Source organism: Nicotiana tabacum, chromosome 19 (assembly GCF_000715075.1).
Source record: "Nicotiana tabacum cultivar K326 chromosome 19, ASM71507v2, whole genome shotgun sequence".
NCBI classification, from domain to species: Eukaryota; Viridiplantae; Streptophyta; class Magnoliopsida; order Solanales; family Solanaceae; genus Nicotiana; species Nicotiana tabacum.
In genome coordinates, this window is record NC_134098.1 from 120597922 (window position 1) to 120614946 (window position 17025).

At 36.1% G+C, this 17025-nt stretch overlaps 1 protein-coding gene across 7 annotated transcripts; it reads left to right on the forward strand.

Moving 5' to 3' along the window:
• Positions 1–3207: 3207 nt before the first annotated feature.
• Positions 3208–16608, forward strand: LOC107831863 (DNA polymerase zeta catalytic subunit). Of its 7 annotated transcripts, XR_012702928.1 has the most exons (16): positions 3213–3444; positions 3524–3606; positions 4918–4975; positions 5416–5465; positions 5577–5689; positions 6311–6353; positions 6956–7024; positions 7928–8080; positions 8189–8360; positions 8446–8537; positions 8648–9028; positions 9258–12868; positions 14013–14316; positions 15221–15507; positions 15603–15835; positions 16148–16496. XR_012702928.1 is itself a non-coding variant. In XM_075238504.1 (15 exons), the coding sequence occupies exons 1-15, from the start codon at positions 3333–3335 to the stop codon at positions 15634–15636; spliced, it is 5592 nt and encodes a 1863-aa protein (XP_075094605.1). In that variant the 5' UTR covers positions 3212–3332; the 3' UTR covers positions 15637–15781. The 7 variants fall into 7 exon arrangements, 6 of the variants coding, with proteins under 6 accessions (XP_075094607.1, XP_075094608.1, XP_075094605.1 ...); XM_075238504.1 differs by lacking the exon at positions 16148–16496 and having other exon boundaries at positions 3212–3444; positions 8189–8364; positions 8446–8563; positions 15603–15781; XM_075238503.1 differs by having other exon boundaries at positions 3216–3444; positions 8189–8364; positions 8446–8563; positions 15221–15835; positions 16148–16608.
• Positions 16609–17025: the final 417 nt, after the last annotated feature.

Consider the following 17025-nt stretch of genomic DNA (forward strand, 5'->3'; position numbering starts at 1 on the left):
AAGTAGTCTTTTGTTATAACGTGTGAATCTGCCTTATGCTTGCAAGGATTCCCCCTTTATAATAGAGGGATCTTACTTTATCTATAATAAAAAATATATAGTGGAGAACCCATGATGAATTGTCTTTTCCTCGAATCCCGCCAAGATTCTCTCCCCTAGTGTGGTTGCAACGGCTCTTGTCTGCGAGCTCGATACTGGCTCGAGCTCGGTATTGGATCGAGCCCTCGGCCTTGGTTCGAGTTCGACATTCGGGGTGAGTGTTAGTCGGTCTATGCGTCTTCGATAATCTTCGCTTTGCCTCGTAGTTCGATTTGGATATGAGCTCGATAATAATACCGAGTATGTCATTGATCGATTTTAGAGCTCGAAACCTGACGCCCTTACTTCGGATCTCGACATGTCGTCACGCAAATACCCTTTGATCGAAGTATTATCATCTCGATCAGTCCGTACAATTAACTTAATCGGTTTTGACCGTACACAGTATTCTACTAATGTTACATGTCATTTAATAAAGAGGTAATTCACTGCTAGAATTATTTTAATTTCTGACGGCCTTTTCAGACAGACAAAGATAAGTCAAAATACTGACAAATATTTATTTCGGCCGGCGGTCAATAATTGGAAGTATTTTAATTTCAGTTCATAGTTTCTTTCTCAAGCATGATAAAATCCAAAAATATCATAACGGCATCTTAGTATATTCTTGGTATTTTTATTTTTTAGCGCAAACATTTCATTTTTTATTAATTAATTAATTATTTATTTTAGAAGAAGTAGAGCCAATTTTCATATATACTCCTACTAGATGAAAGATGGCCCATGCTGAGCATGAGCCCAACACATAATTATAAAAATAATTTTTTAATTGTATTACTTTAATTATTTTATAAATCATGTAAAATATTTGTACCCACTTTTAATTTTTTTTTTAACTTGTACCCACTTTTTAAACAATTTTAGGCATTTTTCTCCTTTTTCTTCTTCTTCTTCTTCTTCTTCGGGTGACATTGATTTTATATGTTGTTTGTGAATATATTTTAAGATAGTTTATGATATTTTACAGTGGTGAGCTGTTGTGACGCATTATTTTTTACTATTGTTTAGGGTTTCTTTTTCTTAATTGCAAAATGAATTCATTAGATTTATTGTTGTTTTGACAAATTGATGCTTTGAATTTGTTCTTGATGATATTTGGAGGTTATGTTTTAAATTTGAGCTTATTTTGAGTAGATTTAGGTATTAAATTGTATATTGGATTGTTAAAATTCGATAAACAAATTCCTGTTTCTCGACAATTTGCACTTCAGTCCTATTTAGCCTTAAGTGCATAAAAACCATGGTTGCACTTCAGATCTTTTGGCCTTAAGTGCATTTGAAGTGCAAGTTTTTACTTCAGACTTATTGGCCTTAAATGTAGGAAAATATTTATTGCACTTTAGACTTTTTCGCCTTAAGTGTATCTGAAGTGCAATTTTTCACTTCAGACTTATTGGCCTTAAGTGCATGTAACCATTGGTTACACTTCAGATCTATTTGGCATTAAGTGCATCTGAAGTACAATTTTTCACTTCAGACTTATTAGCCTTAAGTGTAGGAAAACGTTTGTTGCACTTAAGACTTTTTGGCCTTACGTGCAATTTTTTACTTCAGACTTATTAGCCTTAAGTGCATGAAACCATTGGTTGCACTTCAGGTCTATTCGACCTTAAGTGCATCTGAAGTGCAATTTTTTCACTTCAGACTAATTTTTTCTTAACTTAAGACTTGATGATCGTAAAGTGGCTAGGCTTGCAATTTTTTTTGCAAAGTGGGTATATGTTCAATTTTGACCTAAAAACCGGGTATAGATGCAAAAGCCCCGTAAATCATTCATGTTAATTTAAATAATACATTTAAAGATGAAAATTTATAAGAAGCTTTGTTCAATAAAAACTATTGAATTTCCGAGCTAATCATCTGGTTTTAAATTTATTTTGTGGGAATTAAACATCAAAGGAAAAGATATAAAAAGGTTTCCAATTTTTCATTAACTTGTTTTTTTGTGTTTGTGTATTGTTTTTTCCTCATATTGTAACATGAAATTTACAATGAAGTTTTTTTAGCAAAATAATAAGTAGACTTGTTGGTAGCATAAAAATTCATATTAAACACATTTTGATAGTTTTGTCGTGTGTTAAAGTTAAGAAAAAAAGTCCCTAATTTATTTAAACCTCGTCAACTTATGAATAATTAAAGAGTTTACACTTTCTTCGTTGATATTTCATTTGTTAATAACTTTAAATAAAATGAGATGCCTTCTTTTAGCATTAAGGAAAAGCATGTGATACATTAGAAGTGGACCTAAAAATATAGAAACAAATATGTCTAAAGGAATACCAATTCTGTGCTCTTTCCTTTTATAGACTTTTCTCATTAAGTGCTTGAATTAAGACAGTTGTTTGGGCAATTGAACCTTGAAATGTTTACTTGACATTCAAATATCATGAAGATAATAAAGTTATTATAGTTTGAACAATAATATCGCGAGTTCTAATTTGAGTATGTGTTATTTCCTAATAAGATTACTCTTTCTGTTATATATACAAAAAATATAAATTTATATTAATATTTAAAATTAAGTCGAAGTAAAGTTTTCTTCTAAATGAGAATAGCTGAATTAATAATTAATAAAAGTAATTCAATGTTTTGGCTTGAAATGATGCAGTAATATTTAAAGATTAGCCTTTTGTAAATAATTTGTATTCTTCTTAGTTATAGTAGTTGATATTATGCTTGTTTTTACTTTTATATATAAACCATAGGCCCAACATGTTATTATAAAAACATTTTTAAGTGTATTACTCCAATTATTTTACAAAGAGCATTTATGTTTACATAATTAACATATTTTAAGATTAAAATTTCACATACATGTTTATTTAATAAGAATTAACTCTACACCGAACTTAACCATTTGATTTCAAGTATCACTTTATGAACTCCAAACAATTTATGTATGTCGTTAATGGCATAACAAAAATTAATTTGATGTAATTTTTTTTAATTAGTATATCGTTACAACTTACGGTAATTCGTTGTCCATTCACATCCTCGAGACATATAGTGTAGCGAATTTTGTAGTAAAGTAAAGTAAATTAATCCTAATACATTGACGGGGCAGAATGGCCCCGGACCTACCGACCCAAATCTTGCGAGGTAAGTTTCCAAAACTTGAAAGGAAAAATAAAAAAGTTCCCCAAGCGCCCCTCATATAAAACCGCAAAAGCGGCGCCAAACGGGACTTAAACACCAATTCCAAAAGTAGATGAAGCAGGAAATTGAAGAAGAAAATGGGGGATTCTCAGACCGATTCGAACTTCTTCAGTGTTCGAATTGTTTCAATAGACTATTACATGGCCGCTCCAATTCCTGGCTTCGACATTTGTTACAGCAGTTTCCAAGGTATGCGTAACTACTCGCACGCTTGAATTAGGACGCACATCACATGTTTGTGATTGTTAACTTCGTTTTGTTGGAACAGGTGGGAGAGTAAATGAGGTTCCTGTGATCAGAGTGTATGGTGCCACTCCTGCTGGCCAGAAGACCTGTTTGCACCTTCATGGGGTAAGAATTTTTAATTTATTCTTTACAATTTTTATTTTTATTTTTCTTATTCGAAATACCAAACAAGTGGAGAAATAGTAGTACTTAGGTTTCGATGTATAAGGACAATTTAGATATTCAAAATTGTGCCAACTATAGTTAGTAACATTGTCACACGATGATATTTTGGGAAATAGTGGCAGAGGATAAATTTAAGGACATTACAAGGTTAACTAATATAGATTAATGTTTGGTAGATTTATAAAAAATTGTAGGGAGTGAAAGAAGGATCTCTACATAAAAATTTGTTATTGATGTGGAGGAGAGAATATAATATAGTGCCAAGAAAAATCTATTGGTGGGTGACTAAGAAGAAAGAAATTCATTCTAAGTAGATAAATTCCATAAAAGATATGTTCGAAAGAGTGATGAAAATTGTGAGAACAGTGAGAAGAGATACACAAGTTTCTTGGAACTATATACACCAAGGGCTTTGAGACTGTACTTGTTTACCTTAGTTATAGATTAGTCAACCAGTATTATATATGATGAGATACCGTAATGCATGCTATTTGCAGATTAAATTCTGTTAATGAGAAAATTAGCGAGGGAGTCAACCAAAAGTTAGAAATATGGAGAAACACTAAGGGAGTAAGAGCTTTAGGATGACTAGAAGTAGGATAGAACATATGCACTGCAAGATTAGACCAATAAGAAGAATGAGGTGGAGTGAGATAAGATGAGATTGTAGTATCTAAATGTTGACTATTCAGATATCTAGACTCAGTTTTCTCGGAGAATGACATAAGATGAAGATGTAATAGGTAAAGTTATGATAGGATGGATGAAATAGAGGAATGTCGTAGGAGTGCTCTGCGATATGAATATACCTAGCAAAGTGATTGGAATTGCTAGTGCTACAGCGAACATGAATGATATTTTATCAGTTCTTGACGACAAATGTTTTGATGTTGATCAAGATTTTTTTTATTATATAAAAAGGAGAGTTATCTTTCTAGTTTCGTGAAAAATTATCATCTTCAACAAGATGCTTTAATCCTTTGAGTAGGATTATAAGAAGGATCTTATAAGAAGGAGGGTGAATTGTTATTTGCTGTTGGCACGTTCTAATTAAAAAAAGGTTGCATGCTTAAAGGACAAGAATGCTTGTCTGTTAAGTTTTTTTTTTTTGTTTAATCCTGTTTTGTCTCGGCATGAAATATTCTTTGCCACCCTTCTCATATTGCTGACATGAAATTGAACAAGTTAACTTTTCCATACAGAATATTTGCTCTTGACTTTCTGGCTGAACTAACATGCATCATGTTGCAGGCTCTGCCTTATTTTTATGTTCCATGGTCAGATCTCTTCCTCCAATCAGATCAAAAAGGTAAATGTACCTTTTAATTTCTCTCTCTTTTTTTTCGGGGCCCGTGGTGTGGATAGTTAGAGGAAGGGGAACTGGTATGTGTTTGATCCCGAAACTCATTACTTATAAGAGGAGAAACTGTTTATTGGAATGCCTTTATTTTGGTTAATCCAAAAAGAAGTTTCAAATTTCATCTAAAAAAAAGGAAGTTTCAATTGGTTAAAAACTTTTGGAATGCCTTGAGTTATGCACTTTGAGTGATTTTCATTAGGTTTTTGTAGTATGAAACTCTGGGGTGCGTTAGTAGTTCACCTAGTGTGTAGAACATAATCAGCACAAGTAAACACAAAATTGGGCAGGTATAATAAATTTTAGAAACTGACTGGATAATTTCGTTTCTACTAACATTGATCTTTCACTATGTTTCTTCTATTTAATTTTCTGGATTCAAAATCGGCTAGGGAGTGAATGCACGAATGCTCTAGCTCTTGCTCTTGAGAAGGTGCTCAAGGTAAGTCTGATCGCAGTGGAGTGCCTTCTAAGCATTTGAATTTACAGGTGACACTTTTCTGCAAATTGCTGCTTCAACTTATGCATGAACTTGTTTTAAATTTTCTTTCAGCTTAAAGGCAATGCTGGCTCAAAACGTCAACATGTCCACGGTTGCAGCCTTGTACGAGCAAGGAAGTTTTATGGTTATCATTCTTCTGAGGAACTGTTTGTGAAGATCTATCTGTATCCTACGATTTTACCTTGTGCCAGTGATTTTTTGCTGAGAATTAATGTAATTAGGTGGTAAACAGGCATAGTAAATTCAATAATAAGTATGGCTAGGTGTTCCTCTGTCTCTTCTTTTTTTTTTTTTTTTCGTCAAGCGTTGGGGTTCGTTAAATAACTGTCCTGAATAGTCATTCAACCTGCTATGGAATGAAGCTTCTTATTCTTTTAGGGTGACGAGTAAAGAGTTTAGTATGTAGTTTTCTTATACTCTCTCCATCTCATTTTATACATGCTGGTATGATTTTCACGAAGTTTTAAGTGTAAAGTGCTGGAATGATTATTATATCGAGCCTGGTAGGGAAGCGTTTAAGGTGTGAAAAATTTAAGAGTTGCTGGAGAAGATGTAACTTCAAATCTGAAGTAATATAAACTCGTATTACTTCATATTAGTTTGAATTTCTGGACGGAAAAATGCTTTCATTGTAGGAACGAGGTCATATTTTTGGGATGCACCAAAATAGAAAGCAGGTCAGATAAAATGAGACACATAATATTGCTTGAGAAACTATTTGGTGTTGTGCTCATGTCTTTATTTATTTTGAGGTTTGCCTAGGAGTTCCTTGACATAAATATAAGCTATCATCCACAGGATGTCTCGCGCGCTGCCAATCTACTTCTGGTACGTGTTATGAGTCCTTATTATTCTAGGTATTTTTGGTCAAACATAACAGAGCTAGCATTTGCTTACTTCCGAAATTTCCTAACATCGTGCCTTTGTGATTCGTGACGTAGAAATTTAGGCAAGACATAGTTTTACGTGATAAGGTGCATGTTATAGTTTCTCTTTTTGTAGGTTTTCAACTTTTTGATATATGGGCTTTTTTTTGGCCCAAACATTTAATAAAATTTATTACTTTAACTAGAGTTTGATATATCGCCAGTCTCAGCTTTAACTAGAGTTTGATATATCGCCAGTCTCATGCATTAAAGTAAGATATATTCTTGGTGCATGTTATGTTTTTTTTGCCCAAACATACTTCACCAGTCTCATGCATAATCTTAACTAGAGTTTTTTTTTCTCACACTGTGGTGCTTGGTCTACACAAAAATAGTTAATTTATTCCTTGGTAAATTAGAGTGTGATATATCTGCTAGCTTAATGTTGTAACTGGCAAAGAAACACCTGTCTCCTTGACACCTGAAGTTTCTTAGGAATTGAAGGATGGGCAATCATTTTATTTTTTATTGTTATCATTAATTTTTTCTGTTCCTTTTATACAGGGAGGTGCAGTAATGGATAAGTCATTACAGCCCCACGAATCTCATATACCTTTCCTTCTTCAATTCCTGGTAACCACCTTTTAATTCATGGATAGTAAACTCCTATATGACATACTAAAGTGATAGGGGGTTAAAATTTTTCCAGGGGCAGTGGAAAAGTTCTATCTCAAGCATATATCAAGTTTAGAAGTACTTAAAAGGCGAATAGAGATGTCAAAATTGTTAATTGGGCACTTATACATACTAGTATTCGCAGCAAGTTCATCTTGTGATGATCACCTGTGCATTAAAGCAATTGACTTTTTTACTTGGCTCTCTTTGTGAATATCAGAAGCTATAGGCTCTTTTTGTAATTTTTTGTTGGTGTTATTCTTGAGGTCCACGTGTCAGATCTCAAACTGATATCAGAACATGTTTCACCTGTTATTTTATTCTATTGTCAACCGGTGATTCTTAGTTTCAGAAATCTAGGTTGATTATTCAAAACTAAGAAAGCAAACTGTAAATCTATTGTTAAATTTGAAAAATAAGTGATTCAAAACTAAGAAAGTAAAGTATATTCTTGACTGTTGACTCTTAAGAAGAAATGTTTTAGTGATTTCCCAAAACTAAGAAAGCAAACTGTTTAATCTCTTTCTTTCTTTTTTATTTCAGATTTTGTGGTTAACTGAAAATATTTACATCAATATATGCTGCTGTGTACTTGTCTCCATATATCATGATAGTTTACTTTTACGATTTCTTTTTGGGTAAACTCGTTGTTAATAACTGGTGGTGTTGGACATGCACTGAAGTATGAAGATATGGCATCTTAGTTCCTAAAATTTCTGCATAGGTGGATGCCATATACTATCTTTACAAGTGCATTAGAATGCAGCCTTACTTTCTAATGAATTTGAGATTCCCTTGCTTAATTCTCTCTCTGGCTTAGTTATAACATGTTCTTTTCCCTTTCATGCATAAAACGTGCAGGTTGACTATAGCTTGTATGGGATGGGTCATCTACATGTATCAAAGATGAAGTTCCGCAATCCAATACCAGATACTTTCGCTCCAAGAAAGGCTAAATGCTTTGATAGAAGAAGGCATTCTGATATGTCCACTTCCATGACTGCAGAGTTTCAGGTAAAAGTGCATTCACACTACAGTAGATACATGTGCTGTTAGTTTAATCATGCTATAAATTAAAGCATAAAATATTGATTAGCCAGTGTCACGGGAACTTTCTATTAGGTTGATTTAGGTGGTGAGGCTTGTTTCAACACACCAATTTGGGTATCTTCTACAATTACGGACGATTGGATATGGACAGGCTCTAGTCAGGCTGACCTTTCAACAAATCCGGATATCCCTAACATTAAGCGACAAAGTATCTCTGACCTTGAAGGAGATGCTATTGTTGATGGTTGGTTGGTTTTCATGACTTGATAGACAACTTTTATGTATTTGCACCTTGACTTAATTGCTAAGTTCGTTATATGCTTATGCAGCAATTCTGAATCAGCAGTTTATATCCTGTATGTCCCTTTCACAGACCAGCTCCCAAGAGAAAATGGTTCAGTCAATAATACCAATTTGGGAGGTTTGTCAATAGCCAAGTTTATTGAGGTCCATTCGATTTTTAATTTTATTGAGGTCCATTCGATTTTTTAATCATTCTGGTGTATTTTATATGCTATTTTCTTGTATCAGGAGGAGTTTGCAAGGAATGGGGTGCACGAAGTGGGTTTGCCTCCTGATCCTGGTAAACCCCTTCGAGATGATGTCTTGAGAACACTTTCTCATGGGCTTGGATATGAAGAGATTCTAATGGAATTAAGCAATGATGTGAACACTTCTTCTTCTGATATTCCACAGTCAATCAACTCATCAATGAATGATGGGAGCGTTGCCAAACATGTACATTGTGGCTCTTTAAATAGTATACGGGAACCATCCCGATGCTCAGAAGAAGGATTATTTCAAGATCATGTTGTTGTTGAATCAAGGGAGGAAACTGATGCATGTCCCAAGCAGATGTTAGCTGATAAATTGAAAGCAGCTGTTTCCGTGGTACCATCACAGGATTTGAAGGTAAATTAGCTCCTGGTTAACTCTTGCTCATTCTATGCAAGATGGATTTTGTTTTAGATGTTGTTACTTTGTTTACTAGGGCTCATGCTTTGCTTGGATGTGATCTCTGGTTGGACATGCTGAGCATTTTTTTATTTTGTTTTTCTTTGCATTACATTTCTTAGCTCTTCCAAGTAACCAATTCGTAATCTTCAGAATCCATTTCTGATTCATATTGTTTGCAATTTAGGCTTCAGATCAGGATGCCTTGAGACTTCTAAATTGGCTTGCATCTTCTCAAGCTTCAGAGGACATAAACTCCGATGATGACCTTGCTCGGGAAATCATTTTGAGTCCTTTAATGCCAGCAGCGACTATTAATACGGTGTTGGAGAAGGCAAATGTGGCCTATGAGAATGAATCTCAGCAAGAGTGTGAGGACATTCTTGATTCTGTTCACGGTTGTCATTTTGAAGAATTAGACAGAAAAACTTCTGAGTCCATCAGCAGTGATCATTCGTGCAGAAGTTCGCCGGGTGTGATGATTCCTCAGCTGGATGGCTCCAATGATGATCCAAGCCCACATAGAAAACTCGGAGCATCTTCCCAAGCAGATTTATTGAATAATGCTAGTTTAGCCATTAGCAATAAACACAAAAAGAAAAAACCAGGATGGTGCTCTTTACCCATTTCTTTGGGTCAAAATGTGAATGATTGTTCACATCCAAATCCAGCTAACACATCTAGCAATCACATTTGTGGCGAAAGAGATGACAGAGGAACTTCTTCTCACATGAGTTTTAACAAATACCCTAATTTTCTAACGGGCAGTTTGAATGCATCTGCTAATTGTGAAATGGAAGCTAGTATGATAGTTGAATGCTCTACGCGTGATTTGATGAGGGTAAAAAGATCCTATCATGCTGAGTTTCCTGAATATGAAAATCAGGTAAAAAAAGTACAATTTGGTGCAAAAGGAAAAGAAGATTCTTTTCTTTATGCAGAATCCAGACATGATGAGAAAGAGAAAATGCCTCTTGATTCCTTGATATCTCGATCAGCAATCACGGATCAACCAAAAGAATGTCATGAGAGGAACTCATGTCTTGCACTTCAGATGCAGGCTGATCCTGGTGATATCAAAGCTGACAAATCTAATTGTCCTTCATATGGTAAGTTGCCTCTTTCATCCTGCTCTCTGCTGGCAAATGCATTAAAAGATGGAGTGTTTCTTTCTTCTGAAGGACCTCATGTTGAGGTTGTCCGCAGAACATCTGCAAGTTTGCAAAATTATGGAACTAGTGATGCATCCACCTCACAGGGGACAAAAGAACTATTCCAGCTTCCTGATGTTGAGAATCAAAAAACTGCCATTTACATGGGAAGCTGTGGATGCTCTAGTCGTGAAAATGTTGACAGCTGTGTGAAATGTACTAAAACTTCAAATTCTGATCTTTGTACTTCTGTATTTGCTCCATATTCTCAGTTCGCATCTGAAACTGAAGGTAAATTTACTGGTTTTGGGAAATTGCTGCAAAAAAATGCAGTAGGTTTAAGTCAATCTCCTGTTGGTCCTAATAGTCCAACATCTGCAGTAACTGGTGTATCTGGTGACTCTGTGGAACTTATAGGCATGACCTTCATCAAGAAACCTCCTAAGGTGGAGTTCACAGATGAACCTGGACGCAATGCTCAGTTAGCATGTGGTGCCCCTAGTTACCATGTGGGGAACAGGAAAAATAAAACAAGGACATGTGCCCAGGATAGAGGTTTAGATGAATGCTCCCCTTTCTTTGAGGGGAAATGCCTAGTAGGAGAAAAGATTTGCAGTACTAGTTCTGGAACAAGGAACTACATTCATTGTCAAGACAATATGTTGGGTGTACCCATTCACTATCAAAATGATGGGTCTTATTTATACATGCTGACTCCTGTTTATTCACCACCACGAAGTGAATGTGTTCAACAATGGCTGTCACTTGATTGTATAGAATCTTCTAAAATGAATGTAGTTTCTGGCCCACCAGTGTACCCGTCAATAAAGGTTTGCTCTGATGATGTAGCAGAATCACAGGGTTCTCAATCCACCTTTGGTGCTCAACCTTTGATGGATTCTGTCTCTGCTTCAGAACCAAATCCAAATTATCTTCAAGCTAAAGAAAATTATCAGGAAAGCAATAGTGTACAAATGAATTCTGTTTCTCCCCATGCAAGAATAAAACAACAAAATGAAAATATTATCTTGAAATGTGAACCATCAATGCGTGGCTCTCAAGATCTCTCCCAGATATCCGGTCCTGATGGAAAATCAAGGCTAACTCCTTTAAGTCAAACTGGTTTTCGGGACCCTGCTAGTATCGGTTGTGGACAGCAGTTAACAATATTGAGCATAGAGGTCCAAGCAGAATCCAGGGGTGATCTGAGACCTGATCCTCGAGTTGATGCCGTAAGAATTGTTGTTCTCGTTTTCCAGGAAGATGATGATCTAAGATCTGATACTCACGTACTTGTGCATTGCAATGGTGAATCTGTTCAAAAAGACCTTGATGGATTATCTGAGTGTAAAGTTTTCACTTTCTCTGAAGAGAGGCAAGTATTTGTTCATTTCATAAAGATGATTAATTCTTTTGACCCAGACATACTTATGGGATGGGATATTCAAGGCGGTTCCCTTGGGTTTCTTGCTGAACGGGCTGCATACCTTGGCATTGGTTTGCTTAACAATATATCTCGCACTCCATCAGAGGGAAATATAGTTTCTAGAGACTCTGAAGGAGGAAAACTAAGTGATGTTTTTTCTGAAGCTGTTGCAACTGACCCAATGTTTCATGAAGATTCTGCAATAATTGATGATGAATGGGGCCGAACTCACGCCAGTGGTGTCCATGTTGGGGGTAGAATTGTCCTTAACATTTGGCGACTGATGCGTGGCGAAGTGAAGCTGAACTTGTACACACTTGAAGCCGTAGCTGAAGCAGTGCTGAGACGAAAAGTTCCATATATTCCTACCAAGGTATTGACAAATTGGTTTTTAAGTGGTCCTGGACGTGCAAGATACAGATGTATAGAGTATGTTTTAGAGAGGGCAAAGCTGAACCTTCATATCATGAATCAACTTGACGTGGTAAATAGAACATCAGAGCTTGCACGGATTTTTGGCATCGACTTCTTTTCAGTTCTTTCAAGGGGTTCACAGTACCGTGTTGAATCAATGTTTCTGAGGCTGGCTCATGCACAAAATTATGTTGCTGTTGCTCCTGGAAACCAACAAGTTGCTTCTCAACCTGCCATGGAATGTATACCCCTTGTCTTGGAACCAAAATCTGGATTTTATGCAGACCCTGTTGTCGTTTTGGATTTTCAATCACTTTATCCATCTATGATAATTGCATATAACCTCTGCTTCTGTACTTGCCTTGGTAAAGTTACTTCTGCAAAAACTAATATCCTCGGTGTTAGTTCATATTCACCTGATAAAAATGTGATGCATAATTTAAAGGATGAAATACTGCTCACTCCAAATGGTGTTATGTATGTGCCTCCCAAGGTCCGGAAGGGGGTATTACCTCGCTTATTGGAAGAAATTTTAGATACTAGGATTATGGTTAAAACAGCAATGAAGAAATTGGCTCCTGGACAGCAAGTTCTTCATCGGATATTCAATGCAAGGCAACTTGCTTTGAAGCTAATAGCCAATGTGACCTATGGGTATACAGCTGCTGGATTTAGTGGACGCATGCCCTGTGCTGAGCTCGCTGACAGTATTGTCCAGTGTGCCCGTAGAACATTGGAAAGTGCAATTTCATTTGTTAACACAAATGATAGGTGGAATGCTAAAGTCATATATGGTGATACAGACAGGTATTTGTTTATGCCGACTATCTATTTGAAATGCTTGCCAGGTTTTAAAATCTCAACAAGCAGTAATAGATATCTAATGCTTGCATTGATCTTGAAATGCTACATGGTTTTGAGTTGCACGAAATAACAAGGAGGTGTAATGTAATGGAAAATAATTTAGAAGCCATGTAATGCAAGCTTTATTGAAACATGTAATGATGATGAAATGAGTTTATTCATGCACACGCACTTGCTGGCTTGAAGATTATTTTTTATCCAATCAGTCTAGCAGAAAGTCTAATAATTTTTGTGGCTTGCCGACTTTGCACTTTTTGTGTCTGACTGAGCTACTCTGTGATCTGTAGTCATATGTAGATAAGGGATGGTACTGGAATTGGTAACTAAGTTAGGATTGCCAAATAGTTTTAAGATGTTTATATTTAGGACATAATCAAGTTCTCACTAGCATGTTTTGATTGCACTGTATGAGATGTTTTTCATTTCAACGACCATCTGAGAGTTACCTAGTACCTGTTGCTGGTGAGATGTCGCAGGTATCTGATGGAATTAGTCGAGGTGACTGGAAGCTGGCCCGGACACCACAATTATCAAAAAAAGTTTCAACGACCATCTGATCTTGTCTGTGAATGCTACTGGAAATTGGTGGTTGATTTTTGGCTATAAAGCAGTTTTGAAGTGTCCATGTTTAGTACAAAATCAAGTTTGCAGTAGCATGTTTTGACTGCATTTTGTATGAGATATTTCTGATTTTAGAAACATCTGATTTTGTCAGTGAATTCTTTTGGAGATGGATTCAGAGAGAGATGTTGAAATGTAGACTAGAAGTTCAGCAACCAGCTTTTGCTGATTCGCTGTCAAATCAAAACGTAGTTTATTTTATTGCAATATGAAGCACGAGCTGTTAAGTTATTTCATTTTCTTTGTAGCATCTCTGTTCTCCTCAAAGGATACATGTTAAACAAGCTTCCAAGTATGCCACAAAGTTGCACCTGTAATGAACCCATATACAGTCACATTAGAGAAGGAAAAAACATGGATTCATTCATCAGATTTGATGTGTTGCCCTTGATAATTTAGAGTTCATTTCTCCCAGTATTGTTTTGTTCTCGTTCTTCAAGGTTAATCCATGCTTTTGTTTTCGCAGCATGTTTGTACTCCTTGAAGGACGTTCCGTTGAAGAAGCTTTTCGAATTGGTCATGAAATTGCATCAGAAGTAACTGCAATGAATCCAAATCCAGTCACGTTAAAGATGGAAAAGGTTTACGATTCGTGCTTCCTCCTTACTAAGAAACAATATGTTGGTTATAGTTACGAGAACCTTGGCCAAAGCAAACCAGTGTTTGATGCTAAAGGTATTGAGACAGTACGAAGAGATACATGTGGGGCTGTGTCCAAGATAATGGAGCGCTCTATAAGAGTCTTTTTTGAATATAAGGATATTGAGAAGGTAATCTTCATGTGTAAGGACCTATGTGGCTTCCTTCAGTGTTATTAAATTCGTTGAATATTTAAAATCAACAAAGTTAGAGAACATGCTTGAGTAGTGCTGGGGGCTCTATAGCGAGTTCTGCCAGATCAGGACATGTCTGTCAATGGCTTATCATACACATTTTTCAGGCATTTGACTAACCATCTTCTTTGCATGATGCCAGTCTAAGCAGGGTAAAATTTCCCTACGTGTAAATGGCATTGTCATAGAATCAATAGGCAAAATGAAAAGTGTCGAGCTGATGTTAAGCAACAGTTACGGTAGAGTAATATGATTGATTTCTACCTAATCTTCTCTAGAACCAGGCCGGTATTTGACATTAAGCAGTCTTTTTTTTTTTATGTGTATATGCTTGTGAGGTGTTCGCTGAATATTTATCTTCAGTCCTGTAAATCTCTCATCCTAACCATAGCATCATACTCCTTCAGCCCTCTAGAGTATGAAGTATAACTTACATTGATTGCTAAGTCCTGAAGGAAATCCCTTCGGAAGTGATTTTATACGAGTCCTCCAGATGAACATCGCTTACCTGCATGCACCTCTTCCATTTGGGGATGGGGATGATTTGTGTTACCGACCCAACTAGTTTGGATTGAAATTTAGTTGATCTTACTTATCTGTATGGTGAATGCTGTTTGTGAATCCTAAGTTTGGAAGCTGTAAAACACCAACGAGAGGAAGTATTACAACAGCTCAAGCCAGTTCAATTTAAAGTACTCCTAGTAAATTACTAGATACTCTTTTTCTGTTCGGTTTGAAACAGTTATTGTTAATGCCGTCAGGTTGATGTGTATGTTCATGGGAATTCTAACTATGTAGTATCTATTAATTCTTTTTTAAAATGCTTTTTATTTGTGCACAGGTGAAACATTACTTGGTGCGTCAGTGGAAAAAGATTATATCAGGCAGAGTATCTCTTCAGGATTTTGTCTTTGCAAAAGAGGTACGCTTAGGCACCTATTCCGCACAGGCTTCTTCACTTCCACCAGCAGCAATTGTTGCCACTAAGGCAATGAGAGTCGACCCTAGGGCAGAACCTCGGTATGCAGAGCGAGTACCTTATGTTGTGGTTCATGGTGAACCTGGTGCCAGGCTGGCTGATGTCGTGGTAGATCCCTTGGATCTTCTTTCGATTGATTCACCTTACAGGTTAAATGACATATATTACATCAAGAAACAGATAATCCCAGCATTGCAACGAGTATTTGGGCTCGTTCGAGCTGACTTGAATCAGTGGTTTTCAGATATGCCTCGTCCAGAGCGGGAGGCTGCTGGTAAACGTCACCCATTTGCAGCAAATGCGCACAGAACTAGAATTGATTATTACTATATGTCAAAACATTGTATCCTATGCGGTGAGTTGATCCAGGCATCTAGTTACGTCTGTCAAAACTGTTCCAGAAACGAAGCTGTAGTTGCTGCTGCATTAACAGGAAGAACTTCAATATTGGAAAGAAACATCCAACACCTTGCTACTGTGAGTATTCGAGTCATTGAGCATTATCTTCTTTTTATAAAATTGATATTGTTAGATGTTAGCACAAAAACATATGGCTCCGCAAAATCTGGGTTGATAATGATCCTTTTTCCTTCTCCCCCTACCTGCTAATTGAGCTACTCCTTTCTTCCTTTATATTTGTCATCGATAGAACCATGATAATGATCCACTAAACAGAACACATTTTTTCCTGGGACATTCCTCCCTTGGGCTACAATATTATAAAGCTTTCTTACACTTCGCAGCATGTTATCTCTGATATGCATGCTTATGATTATTACATCCTTCTAGATATGTCGGCACTGTGGAGGAGGAGATTGGCTAGTAGAAAGTGGGGTGAAATGCATCTCTCTTGCGTGCTCTGTTTTCTTTGAAAGGAGGAAAATCCAGAAAGAACTGCGATCTCTTTCTGCTGTTACTACAGATGCAGGTTTTTATCCCAGTTGTGTCGTGGAATGGTTCTAACTAATGCCTCTTCTGCGTCAAAGATGTAGTGTGAAGGGTATTTAGATATCTGAAGAACAAAATTTATACATATGTTGTACCACATTATATGAATTTTTTGTAAATATAAATGTATGTACTTTCCCTAGCAGATCTTCTAATAGTCCTTGTAAAATAAATTAAGCCTTGTATACTACGAATCTGATTTTCATCGGAGTATTTAGTAATTGAATGTGTAATTCAAATGTTGTAAAGAAATTTGTATTTTCCTGACAAAAAATAAAAATTATTCTTGTGTGATGGTAAAAGTTGATGTCTGGGAATCCCGTTCTGCTACACCATATGATTATCATCGGATAATGACTCAAGAATATAGTTGGCATTGACCACCAGGTCTTTGCCATTTGTATTTTTTTTTATTATCTAAGAATAAAAGAAAACCTGAAAAATGTTCCTTAATTATAGAATTAATGGCATAGAAGTATTTAGTTCCCTTGGTACACACATCTTCTTGTCAAGCAGTTTGTGCGCTTCTCGGGTTAGCTTGCCATGTGAATGTAGCTTTCTTTTGAATTCTCTTAATCCGTAGCTGCCATTTAATTAAACTATTCAAAGTTCCCCTTGTTTAACAATTCTTGAGCATCTAGAATTTTTAAACCTACATCTATTAGCAGACGGAATGGAGAAATATGAAGAGGATAATGATCAATATTGATTTAGCTAGC